The sequence below is a fragment of the Cherax quadricarinatus genome, chromosome 5 (genome assembly GCF_038502225.1).
Source record: "Cherax quadricarinatus isolate ZL_2023a chromosome 5, ASM3850222v1, whole genome shotgun sequence".
In the NCBI taxonomy this organism is placed as follows: Eukaryota; Metazoa; Arthropoda; class Malacostraca; order Decapoda; family Parastacidae; genus Cherax; species Cherax quadricarinatus.
Window position 1 is genome coordinate 2,508,932 of NC_091296.1, and position 20,000 is coordinate 2,528,931.

The window sequence follows — 20,000 nt, forward strand, 5'->3', positions numbered from 1 at the left end:
GTACGTAAACTGTGCTCTTCACGTACCACCAAAGAGAGAAGTCACAAACAGGTCCGGTGACCTCGCAGATCACTTACAGAGGTCAACGGACTTCTTTCTTTGGGGGTACGTGAAGAGCACAGTTTACGTACCACCACTACCTGAAAAGTTCGATAACTGAGGCAGTTCACATGATAACACCATGATAACAGCCATCCACATTGCAAAATTTACGAACTGTAATGTACTTATATAGCCTTAATACCAATATGTTCCATAATCTGTGCCAATATAGAGTTTTTAATTAATCTTAGCCTGCCTGAAATGCCTAGTCATGGTAAGTGTGATAGTGGCCCCTCTCTATAATTAGTTTTATATAATACGTAAACCACACAGTATCCTATATGTTAATCCCACATTGTAATTTTGATTTCATTTGTTGCAGAGCGTCTGGACTGAACTAGACTGTCACAAGGATGTTCACCCAGCAACCAGAGGGGCTCATATTGAGTACCTTTTAATGCTACCAAATACCACATGACACTGAATGATATCCTGCATCTGAAGCTACTAACTCTGAAACATTATTAAAGTTACATGTTATAACTGTCTGAAATTAGCGAGTGTTTTTGTGGCCACATTGTATTGTCTACCACCACTACCATGACTACCACCACTACCATCACTACTACCATCACTATCATCACAAATACCACCACTACCACCATCACAACTACCACCACTGCCACCATCACTACCACTGCTACTACCATCACTACCACTGCTACTACCATCACTACCACCATTGCCAATATCACTATTACTACCACCATCACTACCACCTCTACCACCACCACTACCACCATCACTACCACCACTACTACTTCTAACACCATCACTACCACCACTGCTACCTCTACCACAATCACTTCTACCACTACTACCATCACTACTACCACCATCACTACCACCACTGCCAATATCACTACTATCACTACCACCATCATTACCACCTCTACTGCCACCATCACTACCACCACTACTACCTCTACCACAATCACTACTACCACCACTACCATCACTACTACCACCATCACTACCACTACTACCATCACTACTACTACCAATATCACTACCACCACCACTGCTACCACCACTATCACCATCACTACCACCATCACTACCACCACTACTTCTACCACCATCACTACTACCACTACTACCACCATCACTACTACCACTATCACTACTACCCCCATCACTACTACCACCACCACCCCCATCACTACTACCACCATCACTACCACCATTAGTACCACCATCACTGCCACCACTACCATCACTACTACCACTATCACCATCACTACCACCACTACTACCACCATCACTACCACCACTACCACCATCACCACTACTACCACCATCACCATCACTACTACCACCATCACTACCACCATCACTACCACCACCACCACTACTACTACCGCCACTACTACCATCACTACCACCACCACTACTACCACCATCACTACCACCACTACCAACATCACTACCACCACTACCACCATCACCAACACCACTACTACCACCATTACCACCATCACTACCACCATCACTACCACCACCACCACCACCACTACTACTACCGCCACTACTACCATCACTACCACCACCACCACTACCACCATCACTACCACCACTACTACCACCACTACTACCACCATCACTACCACCACCACTACTACTACTATCACTACCTCCACCACTACTACTACCACCACAACCACCATCACTACCACCATCACTACCGCCACTACCACCACCACTACTACCACCACTACCACTACTACCACCACTACCACCATCACTACTACCGCCACTACCACCACCACTACCATCACTACTACCACCACTACCACCATCACTACCACCACTACCATCACTACCACCATCACTACTACCACCATCACCAACACCACTACTACCACCATTACCACCACTACTTCCACCATCACTAATACCATCACTACCACCACCACTACTACTACCACCACCACTACTACCACCATCACTACTACCACCACTACCACCATCACTACTACCACCACTGCCACCACTACCACCATCACTACCACCATCACTACTACCATCACTACTTCAACTACTACCACCACTACCACCATCACTACTACCACCATCACTACTTCCACTACTACCACCACTACCATCATCACTACTACCACCACTACCACCATCACTACTACCACCACTACCACCATCACTACCACTACTACCACCACTACCACCATCACTACCACTACTACCACCACTACCATCACTACTACCACTACTACCACCACTACCATCACTACTACCACTACTACCACCACTACCATCACTACTACCACTACTACCACCATCACTACCACCACTACCACCACCACTACTACCACCACTACTACCACCACTACCACCACCACTACCACCATCACTACTACCACCACTACCACCATCACTACTACCACCACTACTACCACCACTACTACCACCACTACCACCACTACCACCATCACTACCACCACTACGACCATCATTACTACCACCACTACCACCACCACTACCATCATCACTACCACCACTACCACCACTACCATCACTACTACCACCACTACTACCACCACTACTACCACCACTACTACCACCACTACCACCACTACCACCATCACTACCACCACTACCACCATCACTACTACCACCACTACCACCATCACTACTACCACCACTACCACCATCACTACCACCACTACCACCATCACTACTACCACCACTACTACCACCACTACCACCACCACTACCACCATCACTACCACCACTACCACCACCACTACTACCACCACTACTACCACCACTACCACCACCACTACCACCATCACTACCACCACTACCACCACCACTACTACCACCACTACTACCACCACTACCACCACCACTACCACCATCACTACCACCACTACCACCACCACTACTACCACCACTACTACCACCACTACTACCACCACTACCACCACCACTACCACCATCACTACCACCATCACTACTACCACCACTACTACCACCACTACTACCACCACTACTACCATCACTACCACCACTACTACCATCACTACTACCATCACTACCACCATCACTACCACCACTACCACCACTACCACCACTACTACCACCACTACTACCATCACTACCACCACTACTACCATCACTACCACCATCACTACCACCATCACTACCACCACTACTACCATCACTACCACCACCACTACCACCATCACTACCACCATCACTACCACCACTACCACCACTACCACCACTACTACCATCACTACCACCATCACTACCACCACTACCACCACTACTACCACCACTACTACCACCACTACTACCACCACTACCACCATCACTACCACTACTACCACCACTACCACCACTACCACCACTACCACCATCACTACCATCACTACCACCACTACCACCACTACCACCACTACTACCATCACTACCACCACTACTACCACCACTACCACCATCACTACCACTACTACCATCACTACCACCACTACTACCACCACTACCATCATCACTACCACCACTACCATCATCACTACCACCACTACCACCATCACTACCACCACTACCACCATATCTTACTGCTGACAGTATCCTCCTCAGTAATCTTTTCTCATCTGAGTCAGCTTAAGTAAATCCTTCTGAGCATCTTCCTCAACTCTAACTGGCTAATCACTTTTAATCTTTCACCGCCTGTCACTCAATCCTTCCTTGTTTCTCTCTACGTATGTTTATCTGTGTATGGGTATGTCTGCGTACGTATTTGCACTTACCTGTGTCTGGTTGCTGGGGGTCGAGCATGGGCTCCCAGCGCTGTTTCTCGAGTATCCCTTTGACAGGTTCTTCTGTCACCAGGTTCGGCTCCTTCAGCCTCTCTGCATTGCTTACCTCTTGACAGGCGTTATAGACACCTGGAGTATACCTATAGAGAGTTTCGGGGATCAGCGCCCCCCACGGCCCGGTCTCTGACCAATCCTCGTTGTGGATCAGGGCCTGATCAACCAGGCTATTGCTGCTGGTCGCACACAAGTGGCGGCAGAAGGACACAACTGTACACTGTTATGGAGGCGTATTTTTGGTAGTGGTGATGGAATAACCCAGATTATCACGTCTGCTCACTGCTGTTGCTGGTTGAGTTGTGAACCGTGGCGTACCTGTGTCATCAGGCTTGGCCAGGGAACCTGTCTATAACCTTACTAGGAGATGTATATGTATACTGCACAATACTGTTGACAAACCTGCTTCCTCTGGTATGGGTTCTGTACTGGTGCTGCGTACTCCAGGGTGGTTCTTACGTAGTATATTGTATGAAGGACCCAGCATGGCTGTTGATGTTCGTGAAGGTCACTCTTAGGTTTGCCCGGTGACCTTTGTGAATCTCTGGTGATATGCTCAGCACTGTGCCCACCCCCAGGTCTGTACTCCAGTCTGTACTCACTTTCCGGTCTTCTTGCTCCTGCCACAGTTTTCATAACCTTGTATTTGATAGGGATGGATGTGTGTTTTGGGTGTATGTTTGTATATCTGCGTGAGAATATGTAAGTTTGTGTGTGTATGTGTGTAAGTATTTCGTTGTATGAGTGTATTTGTATAATATATATAATTCTGTATGCACATGTATAGTTTGTATATATGTATACATGTATGAATGGCTATATGGTTTCATGCCCCTGTACTTTATCCACACACATGCACAGTGTCTAATTTAATGTCCGTGATCCACACAGGTCGGGTGGGTGAAGGCGGATACCAAGGCGATCCAGGCCATCCACACGCACGTCATAACCCACAACCCGCGCGTCCACGTGAGTTTTGACGACCACTCTACCTGGCACCTGGTCATTAAACAGGTCACCGAAGAGGATAAGGGGCCATACATGTGTCAGATCAACACTGATCCTATGATCAGCCAGGTCAGTTGTGTGTGTGTGTGTGTGTGTGTGTTAGGTAGGTGTATATGAGTATTAATTCAGTGTACGTGGTGTTAGGTCAGTGTACGTGGTGTTCAGTGTACACGGTGTTAGGTCAGTGTACGTGGTGTTCAGTGTACACGGTGTTAGGTCAGTGTACGTGGTGTTAGGTCAGTGTACGTGGTGTTGGGCCAGTGTACGGGGTGTTAGGTCAGTGTACATGGTGTTAGTTCAGTGTACGTGGTGTTGGGTCAGTGTACATGGTGTTAGTTCAGTGTACGTGGTGTTCAGTGTACGTGGTGTTCAGTGTACACCGTGTTAGGTCAGTGTACGTGGTGTTAATTCAGTGTACGTGGTGTTAATTCAGTGTACACGGTGTTAGGTCAGTGTACGTGGTGTTGGGTCAGTGTACGTGGTGTTAGGTCAGTGTACGTGGTGTTCAATGTACGTAGTGTTAGTTCAGTGTACGTAGTGTTAGGTCAGTGTACACGGTGTTAGGTCAGTGCACGTGGTGTTAGGTCAGTGTACATGGTGTTAGGTCAGTGTACGTGGTGTTCAGTGTACGTGGTGTTAGGTCAATCTACATGGTGTAAGGTCAGTCTACATGGTGTTAGTTCAGTGTACATGGTGTTAGGTCAGTGTACGTGATGTTAGGTCAGTGTACGTGGTGTTAGGTCAGTGTACGTGGTGTTAGGTCAGTGTACGTGGTGTTAGGTCAGTCTACATGGTGTTAGGTCAGTCTACATGGTGTTAACTCAGTGTACACGGTGTTAGGTCAGTGTACGTGATGTTAGGTCAGTGTACGTGATGTTAGGTCAGTGTACGTGATGTTAGGTCAGTGTACGTGGTGTTAGGTCAGTGTACGTGGTGTTGGGCCAGTGTACGGGGTGTTAGGTCAGTGTACATGGTGTTAGTTCAGTGTACGTGGTGTTGGGTCAGTGTACATGGTGTTAGTTCAGTGTACGTGGTGTTAAGACAGTGTACGTGGTGTTTGTTCAGTGTACGTGGTGTTAAACCATACCCCCGGCCGGGATTGAACCCGCAGTCATAGAGTCTCAAAACAGTGGTGTCTATGCTAGCCTTCCTATGGTGTAGAAATATACCTAGTTGGATGAATCTTATTGTGGCTAGCTGGTCTAGTGGCTAACGCGACGGGCTGGAGTTTTGAGACTCTATGACCGCGGGTTCAATCCCGGCCGGGGGTATGGTTGGTTTGCAATCGTGTCATTACGATTTCTTGAGTCGAGTTACGTGGTGTTAGTTCAGTGTACGTGGTGTTAGTTCAGTGTACGTGGTGTTAGTTCAGTGTACGTGGTGTTAGGTCAGTCTACATAGTGTTAGTTCAGTGTACACGGTGTTAGGTCAGTGTATGTGGTGTTCAGTGTACGTGGTGTTAGTTCAGTGTACGTGGTGTTAGGTCAGTCTACATAGTGTTAGTTCAGTGTACACGGTGTTAGGTCAGTGTACGTGGTGTTGGGTCAGTGTACGTGGTGTTAGGTCAGTGTACGTGGTGTTCAGTGTACATAGTGTTAAGTCAGTGTACGTAGTGTTAGGTCAGTGTAAGTGGTGTTAGTTCAGTGTACACGGTGTTAGGTCAGTGCACGTGGTGTTAGTTCAGTGTACGTGGTGTTAGTTCAGTGTACATGGTGTTAGGTCAGTGTACGTGGTGTTGTGTACGTGGTGTTAGGTCAGTCTACATGGTGTTAGTTCAGTGTACACGGTGTTAGGTCAGTGTACGTGATAGGTCAGTGTACGTGGCGTTAGGTCAGTGTACGTGGTGTTAGGTCAGTGTACGTGGTGTTAGGTCAGTCTACATTGTGTTAGTTCAGTGTACACGGTGTTAGGTCAGTGTACGTGATGTTAGGTCAGTGTACGTGGTGTTAGGTCAGTGTACGTGGTGTTAGGTCAGTGTACGTGGTGTTAGGTCAGTCTACATGGTGTTAGTTCAGTGTACACGGTGTTAGGTCAGTGTACGTGATGTTAGGTCAGTGTACGTGGTGTTAGGTCCGTGTACGTGGTACTTGTGCATCAGTTAAGTATCTATATTGTTCAAACCTTTCGCCTAGACACTAGGTTTCTTCAGTCAACAACACGAGGAGGCAGCAGAGATGACAAGACAATGTAGTCAGTCCATCAACCGTGAAGACGCAGTGTTGAGGTGGTCAGTCCCTCAGCCTGAGGTCGATGTGTTGACTCCATCAGTCTGGAGAGAAGTACAGCATATGCTTAAAGTGTCCTGTATACTGCAGTCAGGTGAGATGCAGCAGTGGTGGGCGGCGCCACCAGTGGTAAAATCCACCGGTTCCAAGCAGGTGGTGACTCTAGGTTAGTCAGGTGTTGCAGACTTCCCTGCAAAAAGGTTATTGCAATGTTGCACAAAGTGTCTAAATCTTTATCATTGATCATTAATACTCTGTATATCCATTGTTTTTTCAACGAACCGGCTGTATCCCACCGAGGCAGGGTGACCCAAAAAGAAAAACGAGATTCTATTCGTAAAGTTAGTAATGTGTACAGGAGATGACGTTACTAGTCCCTTGCTTCCAGGATTTTAGTCGCCTCTTTAGACAATCATGGCTTGCGGAGGAACAATTCTTTTCCATTTCCCCATGGATAAATATGGCATCAGTACAGGTACGTCGGTGTACGTCGTGTCCGCACTTAAATTGTTCGTTGCCTAATATAGATGTAGGTAAATTACCATCTTAATTATCCAGCAGCAGGTAAGTCGTCTTATCCCTGACGCCATTAACCTGCTTTCTCCCTCGCTGTTTTTATTATTGGTCATCTTTCTTAAGATTCACTTAAAACGACTCTTGCTTCATAACACAGTAATTAATATTTTTAATTAATAATAATAATGCAGAAAGTGTGTGTGTGTGTGTGTGTGTGTGTGTGTGTGTGTGTGTGTGTGTGTGTGTGTGAGTGTGTGTGTGAGCAAACAGATATGCAAACAGGCATATCCTTCTTTCACTGTTGTAATAACTGTGTTCTCGTTCTTCTACTGCTGCAATAACACAATTGAGGGGAAACATAATGTGAAGGACCTGGGAGTGATAATGTCAGAGGATCTCACTTTCAAGAATCACAACAGTGTCATTGTCACATCTGCTAGAAAAATGACAGGATGAATAATGAGAACCTTTAAAACTAGGGATGCCAAGCCCATGATGATTCTTTTTAAATCACTTGTTCTCTCTAGGCTGGAATATTGCTGTACACTAGCGGCCTCTTTCAAGGCAGGTGAAATTGCAGACCTGGACAATGTGGCCCGGTGGCCTGGTGGCTAAAGCTCCCGCTTCACACACGGAGGGCCCGGGTTCGATTCCCGGCGGGTGGAAACATTTCGACACGTTTCCTTACACCTGTTGTCCTGTTCACCTAGCAGCAAATAGGTACCTGGGTGTTAGTCGACTGGTGTGGGTCGCATCCTGGGGGACAAGATTAAGGACCCCAATGGAAATAAGTTAGACAGTCCTCGATGACGCACTGACTTTCTTGGGTTATCCTGGGTGGCTAACCCTCCGGGGTTAAAAATCCAAACGAAATCTTATCTTATCTTATCTTACTACACATATAAGTACGATAAAACACTTCGATTACCGTGAACGGTTGAAGTCTCGCAGGCAAGAAACATAAATCGTAATTAACATCTGGAAAATCCTAAAGGCACTAGTCCCAAAGAAAAAGACACGACAGGTGGTGCAACATTCTCCCCATGAAAAACAGGGGTACCAGGACTACACTAAAAGGTAACACAGTAAGTGTTAGGGGCCCAAGACTGTTCAGCAGCCTACCAGCATACATAAAGGGGATTACCAGTACACCCCTGGCTGTCTTCAGTACTTGATCAGCCGGACTGTGGTTCCTACGTCGGTTTACGTGCGGCCAGCAGTATCAATCTGGTTGATCAGGCCCTGATCCACCACGAGGCCTGGTCATGGACCGGGACGAGGGGGCGTTGACCCCAGAAGCACCCTCCAGGTAGACTCCAGGTAGGTAGTCTCACATAATTGTTTTGTCTAACCTGGTTGTTGTTATGACAGGTATTGTCTAACCTGGTTGTTATGACTGGTATTGTCTAACCTGGTTGTTATGACAGGTATTGTCTAACCTGGTTGTTATGACTGGTATTGTCTAACCTGGTTGTTATGACTGGTATTGTCTAACCTGGTTGTTATGACTGGTATTGTCTAACCTGATTGTTATGACTGGTATTGTCTAACCTGGTTGTTGTTATGACTGGTATTGTCTAACCTGGTTGTTGTTATGTCTGGTATTGTCTAACCTGGTTGTTGTTATGACTGGTATTGTCTAACCTGGTTGTTGTTATGTCTGGTATTGTCTAACCTGGTTGTTGTTATGACTGGTATTGTCTAACCTTGTTGTTGTTATGACTGGTATTGTCTAACCTGGATGTTATGACAGGTATTGTCTAACCTGGTTGTTGTTATGACTGGTATTGTCTAACCTGGTTGTTGTTATGACTGGTATTATCTAACCTGGTTATGACAGGTATTGTCTAACCTGGTTGTTATGACTGGTATTGTCTAACCTGGTTGTTATGACAGGTATTGTCTAACCTGGTTGTTATGACTGGTATTGTCTAACCTGGTTGTTGTTATGACTGGTATTGTCTAACCTGGTTGTTATGACAGGTATTGTCTAACCTGGTTGTTGTTATGACTGGTATTGTCTAACCTGGTGGTTGTTATGACTGGTATTGTCTAACCTGGTTATGACAGGTATTGTCTAACCTGGTTGTTATGACTGGTATTGTCTAACCTGGTTGTTATGACTGGTATTGTCTAACCTGGTTGTTATGACAGGTATTGTCTAACCTGGTTGTTGTTATGACTGGTATTGTCTAACCTGGTTGTTATGACAGGTATTGTCTAACCTGGTTGTTATGACTGGTATTGTCTAACCTGGTTGTTATGACTGGTATTGTCTAACCTGGTTGTTATGACAGGTATTGTCTAACCTGGTTGTTGTTATGACTGGTATTGTCTAACCTGGTTGTTATGACAGGTATTGTCTAACCTGGTTGTTATGACTGGTATTGTCTAACCTGGTTGTTATGACTGGTATTGTCTAACCTGGTTGTTATGACAGGTATTGTCTAACCTGGTTGTTGTTATGACTGGTATTGTCTAACCTGGTTATGACAGGTATTGTCTAACCTGGTTGTTGTTATGACTGGTATTGTCTAACCTGGTTGTTGTTATGACTGGTTTTGTCTAACCTGGTTGTTGTTATGACTGGTATTGTCTAACCTGGTTGTTATGACTGGTATTGTCTAACCTGGTTGTTATGACAGGTATTGTCTAACCTGGTTGTTGTTATGACTGGTATTGTCTAACCTGGTTGTTGTTATGACTGGTATTGTCTAACCTGGTTGTTATGACTGGTATTGTCTAACCTGGTTGTTGTTATGACTGGTATTGTCTAACCTGGTTGTTATGACTGGTATTGTCTAACCTGGTTGTTATGACAGGTATTGTCTAACCTGATTGTTGTTATGACTGGTATTGTCTAACCTGGTGGTTATGACTGGTATTGTCTAACCTGGTTGTTGTTATGTCTGGTATTGTCTAACCTGGTTGTTGTTATGACTGGTATTGTCTAACCTGGTTGTTGTTATGACTGGTATTGTCTAACCTGGTGGTTATGACTGGTATTGTCTAACCTGATTGTTGTTATGACAGGTATTGTCCAACCTGGTGGTTGTTATGACAGGTATTGTCTAACCTGGTTGTTGTTATGACTGGTATTGTCTAACCTGGTGGTTATGACTGGTATTGTCTAACCTGGTTGTTGTTATGACAGGTATTGTCTAACCTGGTTGTTGTTATGACTGGTATTGTCTAACCTGGTGGTTATGTCTGGTATTGTCTAACCTGGTTGTTATGACAGGTATTGTCTAACCTGATTGTTGTTATGACTGGTATTGTCTAAACTGGTGGTTATGACTGGTATTGTCTAACCTGATTGTTGTTATGACAGGTATTGTCTAACCTGGTTGTTGTTATGACAGGTATTGTCTAACCTGATGGTTGTTATGACAGGTATTGTTTAACCTAGTTGTTGTTATGACTGGTATTGTCTAACCTGATTGTTGTTATGACTGGTATTGTCTAACCTGGTGGTTATGACTGGTATTGTCTAACCTGATTGTTGTTATGACAGGTATTGTCTAACCTGGTTGTTGTTATGACAGGTATTGTCTAACCTGATTGTTGTTATGAATGGTATTGTCTAACCTGGTGGTTATGACTGGTATTGTCTAACCTGATTGTTGTTATGACAGGTATTGTCTAACCTGGTGGTTGTTATGACAGGTATTGTCTAACCTGGTTGTTGTTATGACTGGTATTGTCTAACCTGGTTGTTATGACTGGTATTGTCTAACCTGGTTGTTGTTATGACTGGTATTGTCTAACCTGGTTGTTATGACTGGTATTGTCTAACCTGGTTGTTGTTATGACTGGTATTGTCTAACCTGGTTGTTGTTATGACTGGTATTGTCTAACCTGGTTGTTGTTATGACTGGTATTGTCTAACCTGGTTGTTGTTATGACTGGTATTGTCTAACCTGGTTGTTGTTATGACTGGTATTGTCTAACCTGGTTGTTGTTATGACTGGTATTGTCTAACCTGATTGTTGTTATGACTGGTATTGTCTAACCTGGTTGTTATGACTGGTATTGTCTAACCTGGTTGTTGTTATGACTGGTATTGTCTAACCTGGTTGTTGTTATGACTGGTATTGTCTAACCTGGTTGTTATGACTGGTATTGTCTAACCTGGTTGTTGTTATGACTGGTATTGTCTAACCTGGTTGTTATGACTGGTATTGTCTAACCTGGTTGTTGTTATGACAGGTATTGTCTAACCTGGTTGTTATGACTGGTATTGTCTAACCTGGTTGTTATGACAGGTATTGTCTAACCTGGTTGTTATGACTGGTATTGTCTAACCTGGTTGTTATGACTGGTATTGTCTAACCTGGTTGTTATGACTGGTATTGTCTAACCTGGTTGTTGTTATGACAGGTATTGTCTAACCTGGTTGTTATGACTGGTATTGTCTAACCTGGTTGTTATGACGGGTATTGTCTAACCTGGTTGTTGTTATGACAGGTATTGTCTAACCTGGTTGTTATGACTGGTATTGTCTAACCTGGTTGTTATGACTGGTATTGTCTAACCTGGTTGTTATGACTGGTATTGTCTAACCTGGTTGTTATGACTGGTATTGTCTAACCTGGTTGTTGTGACTGGTATACAACACCCACAGGTTGAACATTAAGACGCACGAGTAACAATCGGATATCTTCACACAGTGGGATTCTTCAGTCACATACAAAGGAAGCAGTAGTCATGAAATCATGATGTAATCAGTCCCTCAGCCTCGTAGAAGAAGCCTCCTGAGAGAGCCTCCTGAGGAAGCCTCCTGAGAGAGCCTCCTGAAGAAGCCTCCTGAGAGAGCCTCCTGAGGAAGCCTCCTGAGGAAGCCTCCTGAGCCTCCTGAGGAAGCCTCCTGAGGAAGCCTCCTGAGGAAGCCTGTGTGGGCGAAACATTTCATAATGATACCAGGGTGGTGCATGTATCTTAATCTGATGACTGATGATGCTGTTGTTCAAGATACAACAACAATAACAACAGCTGAGACAATCACCACAAATACCTTTAGTAATAACCTCCCTATCCCCCCCCAGTCCTCTAACCCAGTGCCAATAACCCACAGGTCGTCTTGGAAGGGGAAGGGGAGGGGAAGGGGAATGGGAGAGGGGGGATGGGGGAGGGGTGGCTGTGAATGTTTCTTGCGTGAGAAATTGTCTGTAAATGCATTTTTCGGGCGCGATAAGTCTGTTTGGGTGTGAGTATTGGCGGGGAGGTTGGTGCGTGACCTGCCTTGTTACTACGACCAGTGACCAGCTGTTGTCCACCCTCCCTCACTGTCCACCCTCCCACCCTCACTGTCCACCCACCCTCCCTCCCTCACTGTCCACCCACCCTCCCTCCCTCACTGTCCACCCTCACTGTCCACCCTCACTGCCCACCCTCACTGTCCACCCTCACTGTCCACCCTCACTGTCCACCCTCACTGTCCACCCACCCTCACTGTCCACCCTCACTGTCCACCCTCACTGTCCACCCACCCTCACTGTCCACCCTCACTGTCCACCCTCACTGTCCACCCTCACTGTCCACCCACCCTCACTGTCCACCCTCACTGTCCACCCTCACTGCCCACCCTCACTGTCCACCCTCACTGTCCACCCTCACTGTCAACCCACACTCAATGTCCACCCTCACTGTCAACCCACCCTCAATGTCCACCCTCACTGTCCACCCTCAATGTCCACCCTCACTGTCCACCCTCAATGTCCACCCACACTGTCCACCCTCACTGTCCACCCTCACTGTCCACCCACCCTCACTGTCCACCCACCCTCACTGTCCACCCTCACTGTCCACCCTCAATGTCCACCCTCACTGTCCACCCTCAATGTCCACCCTCACTGTCCACCCTCACTGTCCACCCACCCTCACTGTCCACCCTCACTGTCCACCCTCACTGTCCACCCACCCTCACTGTCCACCCTCACTGCCCACCCTCACTGTCCACCCTCACCGTCCACCCTCACTGTCCACCCTCACTGTCCACCCTCCCTCACTGTCCACCCTCACTGTCCACCATCACTGCCCACCCTCACTGTCCACCCTCACTGTCCACCCTCACTGTCCACCCTCACCCTCCCTCACTGTCCACCCTCACTGTCCACCCTCACTGCCCACCCTCACTGTCCACCCTCACTGTCCACCCTCACTGTCCACCCACCCTCACTGTCCACCCTCACTGCCCACCCTCACTGTCCACCCTCACTGTCCACCCACCCTCACAGTCCACCCTCACTGTCCACCCACCCACACTGTCCACCCACCCTCACTGTCCACCCACCCTCACTGTCCACCCTCACTGTCCACCCACCCTGTCCACCCACCCTCACTGTCCACCCTCACTGTCCACCCACCCTCACTGTCCACCCTCACTGTCCACCCTCACTGTCCACCCACCCTCACTGTCCACCCTCACTGTCCACCCTCACTGCCCACCCTCACTGCCCACCCTCACTGTCCACCCTCACTGTCCACCCTCACTGTCCACCCACCCTCACTGTCCACCCTCACTGCCCACCCTCACTGTCCACCCTCACTGCCCACCCTCACTGTCCACCCTCACTGCCCACCCTCACTGTCCACCCTCACTGTCCACCCTCACTGTCCACCCTCACTGTCCACCCACACTGTCCACCCTCACTGTCCACCCTCATTGTCCACCCTCACTGTCCACCCTCACTGTCCACCCTCACTGTCCACCCTCACTGTCCACCCTCACTGCCCACCCTCACTGCCCACCTTCACTGTCCACCCTCACTGTCCACCCTCACTGTCCACCCTCACTGTCCACCCTCACTGTCCACCCTCACTGTCCCCCCTCACTGTCCACCCTCACTGTCCCCCCTCACTGTCCACCCTCACTGTCCACCCTCACTGTCCACCCTCACTGTCCACCCTCACTGTCCACCCTCACTGTCCACCCTCACTGTCCCCCCTCACTGTCCCCCCTCACTGTCCACCCTCACTGTCCACCCTCACTGTCCACCCTCACTGTCCACCCTCACTGTCCCCCCTCACTGTCCACCCTCACTGTCCACCCTCACTGTCCACCCTCACTGTCCACCCTCACTGTCCACCCTCACTGTCCACCCTCACTGTCCACCCTCACTGTCCACCCTCACTGTCCACCCTCACTGTCCCCCCTCACTGTCCACCCTCACTGTCCACCCTCACTGTCCACCCTCACTGTCCACCCTCACTGTCCACCCTCACTGTCCACCCTCACTGTCCACCCTCACTGTCCACCCTCACTGTCCACCCTCACTGTCCACCCTCACTGTCCACCCTCACTGTCCACCCTCACTGTCCACCCTCACTGTCCACCCCCCCCCCGCTGCTCCTGGCAGGAAACTAACACCGAGACTTTCTTTTGTTTCCTCTCTTATTATTGGTTTTGGCAGGAACGTGATAGTGATGATAGTGATAATGACAGTGGTGATAGTGATGATGGGAATGATAATGTTAATAGTGACGGTAATGACGGTGATAATGATGGTGAGGGTGATAATAATAGTATAAACCTTGGTAATAAATACCGACAAGTTGGTTTAGAAAGACACGTAAGTAAACACTATGATATATTAGGAAACGTTTTGGTCCTGGGACCTTGATCACTTCTAACATACAGAGGTAGAAAGACATTATATATATAGGCGGAAAGTGAGGTGTGAGTGACGCATGGTGACCTGAAGTGAGGTGTGAGTGACGCATGGTGACCTGAAGTGAGGTGTGAGTGACGCATGGTGACCTGAAGTGAGGTGTGAGTGACGCATGGTGACCTGAAGTGAGGTGTGAGTGACGCATGGTGACCTGAAGTGAGGTGTGAGTGACGCATGGTGACCTGAAGTGAGGTGTGAGTGACGCATGGTGACCTGAAGTGAGGTGTGAGTGACGCATGGTGACCTGAAGTGAGGTGTGAGTGACGCATGGTGACCTGAAGTGAGGTGTGAGTGACGCATGGTGACCTGAAGTGAGGTGTGAGTGACGCATGGTGACCTGAAGTGAGGTGTGAGTGACGCATGGTGACCTGAAGTGAGGTGTGAGTGACGCATGGTGGCCTGAAGTGAGGTGTGAGTGACGCATGGTGACCTGAAGTGAGGTGTGAGTGACGCATGGTGACCTGAAGTGAGGTGTGAGTGACGCATGGTGACCTGAAGTGAGGTGTGAGTGACGCATGGTGACCTGAAGTGAGGTGTGAGTGACGCATGGTGACCTGAAGTGAATGTGAGTGACGCATGGTGACCTGAAGTGAATGTGAGTGACGCATGGTGACCTGAAGTGAATGTGAGTGACGCATGGTGACCTGAAGTGAGGTGTGAGTGACGCATGGTGACCTGAAGTGAGGTGTGAGTGACGCATGGTGACTTGAAGTGAATGTGAGTGACGCATGGTGACCTGAAGTGAGGTGTGAGTGACGCATGGTGACCTGAAGTGAGGTGTGAGTGACGCATGGTGACCTGAAGTGAGGTGTGAGTGACGCATGGTGACCTGAAGTGAGGTGTGAGTGACGCATGGTGACCTGAAGTGAGGTGTGAGTGACGCATGGTGACCTGAAGTGAATGTGAGTGACGCATGGTGACCTGATGTGAATGTGAGTGACGCATGGTGACCTGAAGTGAATGTGAGTGACGCATGGTGACCTGAAGTGAGGTGTGAGTGACGCATGGTGACCTGAAGTGAGGTGTGAGTGACGCATGGTGACCTGAAGTGAGGTGTGAGTGACGCATGGTGACCTGAAATGAGGTGTGAGTGACGCATGGTGACCTGAAGTGAGGTGTGAGTGACGCATGGTGACCTGAAGTGAGGTGTGAGTGACGCATGGTGACCTGAAGTGAATGTGAGTGACGCATGGTGACGTCGGAGAAGAAGCCTCCTGAAGAAGCCTCCTGAGGAAGCCTCCTGAGGAAGCCTCCTTAGGAAGCCTCCTGAGGAAGCCTCCTGAGGAAGCCTCCTGAGGAAGCCTCCTGAGGAAGCCTCCTGAGGAAGCCTCCTGAGGAAGCCTCCTGTGTGGGCGAAACATTGGTGTTCTCTTATGTAATATTGGCAATGTTTTACATATTTTGCTGTGATAAATATTCTTACATACATATATACATACATACATACATACATATGCATATATACATTCAAATACGCACATACATACATACATACATACATACATACATACATATGCATATATACATTCAAATACGCACATAGATACAAATACATACATACAAATACATCTACACAAATACATACATAGACACTTGGCCAAGTTTTGCTATGTAATATTTAATACACAGCTGTTATTGGTTTCTTGTTAAAATATTATTGGTGTGTGTGTGTGTGTGTGTGTGTGTGTGTGTGTGTATACTCACCTATTTGTGGTTGCAGGGGTCGAGTCCTAGCTCCTGGCCCCGCCTCTTCACCGGTTGCTACTAGGCCCTCTCTCTCCCCGCTCCATGAGCTTTATCAAACCTCGTCTTAAAACTGTGTATGGTTCCTGCCTCCACTACGTCATTTTCTAGGCTATTCCACTGCCTTACAACTCTATGACTGAAGAAATACTTCCTACTATCTCTCTGACTCATTTGTGTCTTCAACTTCCAATTGTGGCCTCTTGTTTCTGTGTCCCCTCCCTGGAACATCCTGTCTTTGTCCACCTTGTCTATTCCACACAGTATTTTATATGTCGTTATCATGTCTCCCCTGACCCTCCTGTCCTCCGGTGTCGTCAGGCCGATTTCCCTTAATCTTTCTTCATAGGACATTCCCCTTAGCTCTGGAACTAACCTTGTCGCAAACCTTTGTACTTTCTCTAGTTTCTTGACGTGCTTTATCAAGTGCGGGTTCCAAACAGGTGCTGCATATTCCAGTATGGGCCTGACATACACGGTGTACAGTGTCTTGAATGATTCCTTACTAAGGTATCGGAATGCTGTTCTCAGGTTTGCCAGGCGCCCATATGCTGCAGCAGTTATCTGATTGATGTGTGCTTCCGGAGACATGCTCGGTGTTATACTCACCCCAAGATCTTTCTCCTTGAGTGAGGTTTGCAGTCTTTGGCCACCTAGCCTATACTCTGTCTGTCGTCTTCTGTGCCCTTCCCCTATCTTCATGACTTTGCATTTGGCAGGATTAAATTCGAGAAGCCATTTGCTGGACCAGGTGTCCAGTCTGTCCAGGTCTCTTTGAAGTCCTGCCTGGTCCTCATCAGATTTAATTCTCCTCATTAACTTCACATCATCTGCAAACAGGGACACTTCTGAGTCTAACCCTTCCGTCATGTCGTTCACATATACCAAAAATAGCACTGGTCCTAGGACCGACCCCTGTGGGACCCCGCTCGTCACAGGTGCCCACTGTGATACATCATTACGTACCATGACTCGTTGTTGCCTCCCTGTCAGGTATTCTCTGATCCATTGCAGTGCCCTTCCTGTTATATGCGCCTGATGCTCTAGCTTCTGCACTAATCTCTTGTGAGGAACTGTGTCAAAGGCCTTCTTGCAGTCCAAGAAGATGCAATCAACCCACCCCTCTCTCTCTTGTCTTACTTCTGTTATTTTATCATAAAACTCCAGAAGGTTTGTGACACAGGATTTGCCTTCGTGAATCCGTGCTGGTTGGCATTTATACTCCTGTTCCGTTCCAGGTGCTCCACCACTCTCCTCCTGATAATCTTCTCCATAATTTTGCATACTATACACGTCAATGACACAGGTCTATAGTTTAGTGCCTCTTTTCTGTCTCCTTTTTTGAAAATGGGAACTACATTTGCCGTCTTCCATACCTCAGGTAGTTGCCCAGTTTCCAGGGATGTGTTGAAGATTGTGGTAAGTGGTACGCACAACATATCTGCTCCCTCTCTAAGGACCCACGGAGAGATGTTGTCTGGTCCCATTGCCTTTGAGGTATCGATGTCCCTTAGCAGTTTCTTCACCTCCTCCTCATCTGTATGTATGTCGTCCAACACTTGTTGGTGTATTCCTTGTTGGTGTCCCCATCTGGTCTGTCCCCCCAGAGTCCTTCCTGTCTCTACTGTAAATACTTCCTTAAATCTCGTGTTGAGCTCCTCACATACCTCTTGATCGTTTCTTGTGAGTTCTCCACCTTCTTTCCTCAGCCTTATCACCTGGTCCTTGACTGTTGTCTTCCTCCTAATGTGGCTATACAGCAGTTTCGGGTCAGATTTGACTTTCGATGCTATGTCGTTTTCATACTGTCGCTGGGCCTCCCTCCTTATCTGCGCATACTCGTTTCTGGCTCTTCTACTAATCTCCTTGTTTTCCTGGGTCCTATGCCTCCTGTACCTTTTCCATTCTCTGTTGCACTTAGTTTTTGCCTCCCTACACCTTCGGGTAAACCAAGGACTCGTTTTGGTCTTCCTATTATTTCTGTTTCCCTTGGGAACAAAACTTTTCTCTGCCTCCTTGCACTTTGTTGTCACATATTCCATCATCTCGTTTACTGATTTTCCTACCATTTCTCTGTCCCACTGAACCTCCTGCAGGAAGTTTCTCATACCTGTGTAGTCCCCCCTTTTATAGTTTGGCCTGTCCCCTTCAGTTCCTGTTACCTTCTCCACTTGTAACTCTACTATATAGTCAAAACTCAGAACCACATGATCGCTAGCTCCAAGGGGCCTCTCGTAAGTGATGTCCTCAATGTCTGAACTGCTCAGGGTGAACACAAGATCCAGTCTTGCTGGCTCATCCTCCCCTCTCTCTCTGGTTGTGTCCCTGACATGTTGATGCATGAGGTTTTCAAGTACCACATCCATCATCTTGGCTCTCCATGTTTTGGGACCCCCATGTGGCTCCAGGTTTTCCCAGTCGATCTCCCTGTGGTTGAAATCGCCCATTACCAGTAACTTTGCTCTGCTCGAGTGAGCTCTTCTTGCCACCTCAGCCAGTGTGTCCACCATCACCCTGTTGTTTTCTTCGTACTCCTCTCTTGGCCTCCTGCAGTTCTGTGGTGGGTTATACATCACTCCAATGACTACTTTATGTTCTCCGGACTGAATTGTACCTACAATGTAGTCTCTCCAATCATGTCCATGCCTTCCATTTCCTCAAATCCCCATTGGTGTTTTATGAGCAGTGCAACCCCTCCTCCCCCTCTACTCCTTCTATCTTTCCTCAGGATCTGATATCCTGTTGGGAAGATTGTGTCTGTTATTGTCTCAGCGAGTTTTGTTTCTGTGACTGCTATGATGTCTGGGGATTTTTCACTGATTCTTTCATTCCACTCCTCATGTTTATTCGTTATTCCATCCGCGTTTGTGTACCAAACCTTTAGTTTCTTTTCTATCATT

The 20,000-nt window shown here is 47.5% G+C and overlaps 1 protein-coding gene across 2 annotated transcripts in view; it reads left to right on the top strand.

Moving 5' to 3' along the window:
* The window catches only part of LOC128684975 (lachesin), a 557,865-nt gene that overhangs the window by 450,747 nt on the left and 87,118 nt on the right, over positions 1–20,000 (top strand). For both annotated transcript variants that reach the window (XM_070098933.1, XM_070098924.1), the window contains exon 5: positions 4,830–5,015. In XM_070098933.1, coding sequence (XP_069955034.1) covers positions 4,830–5,015 — 186 coding nt within the window. The remainder of the gene's footprint in view (positions 1–4,829; positions 5,016–20,000) is intronic.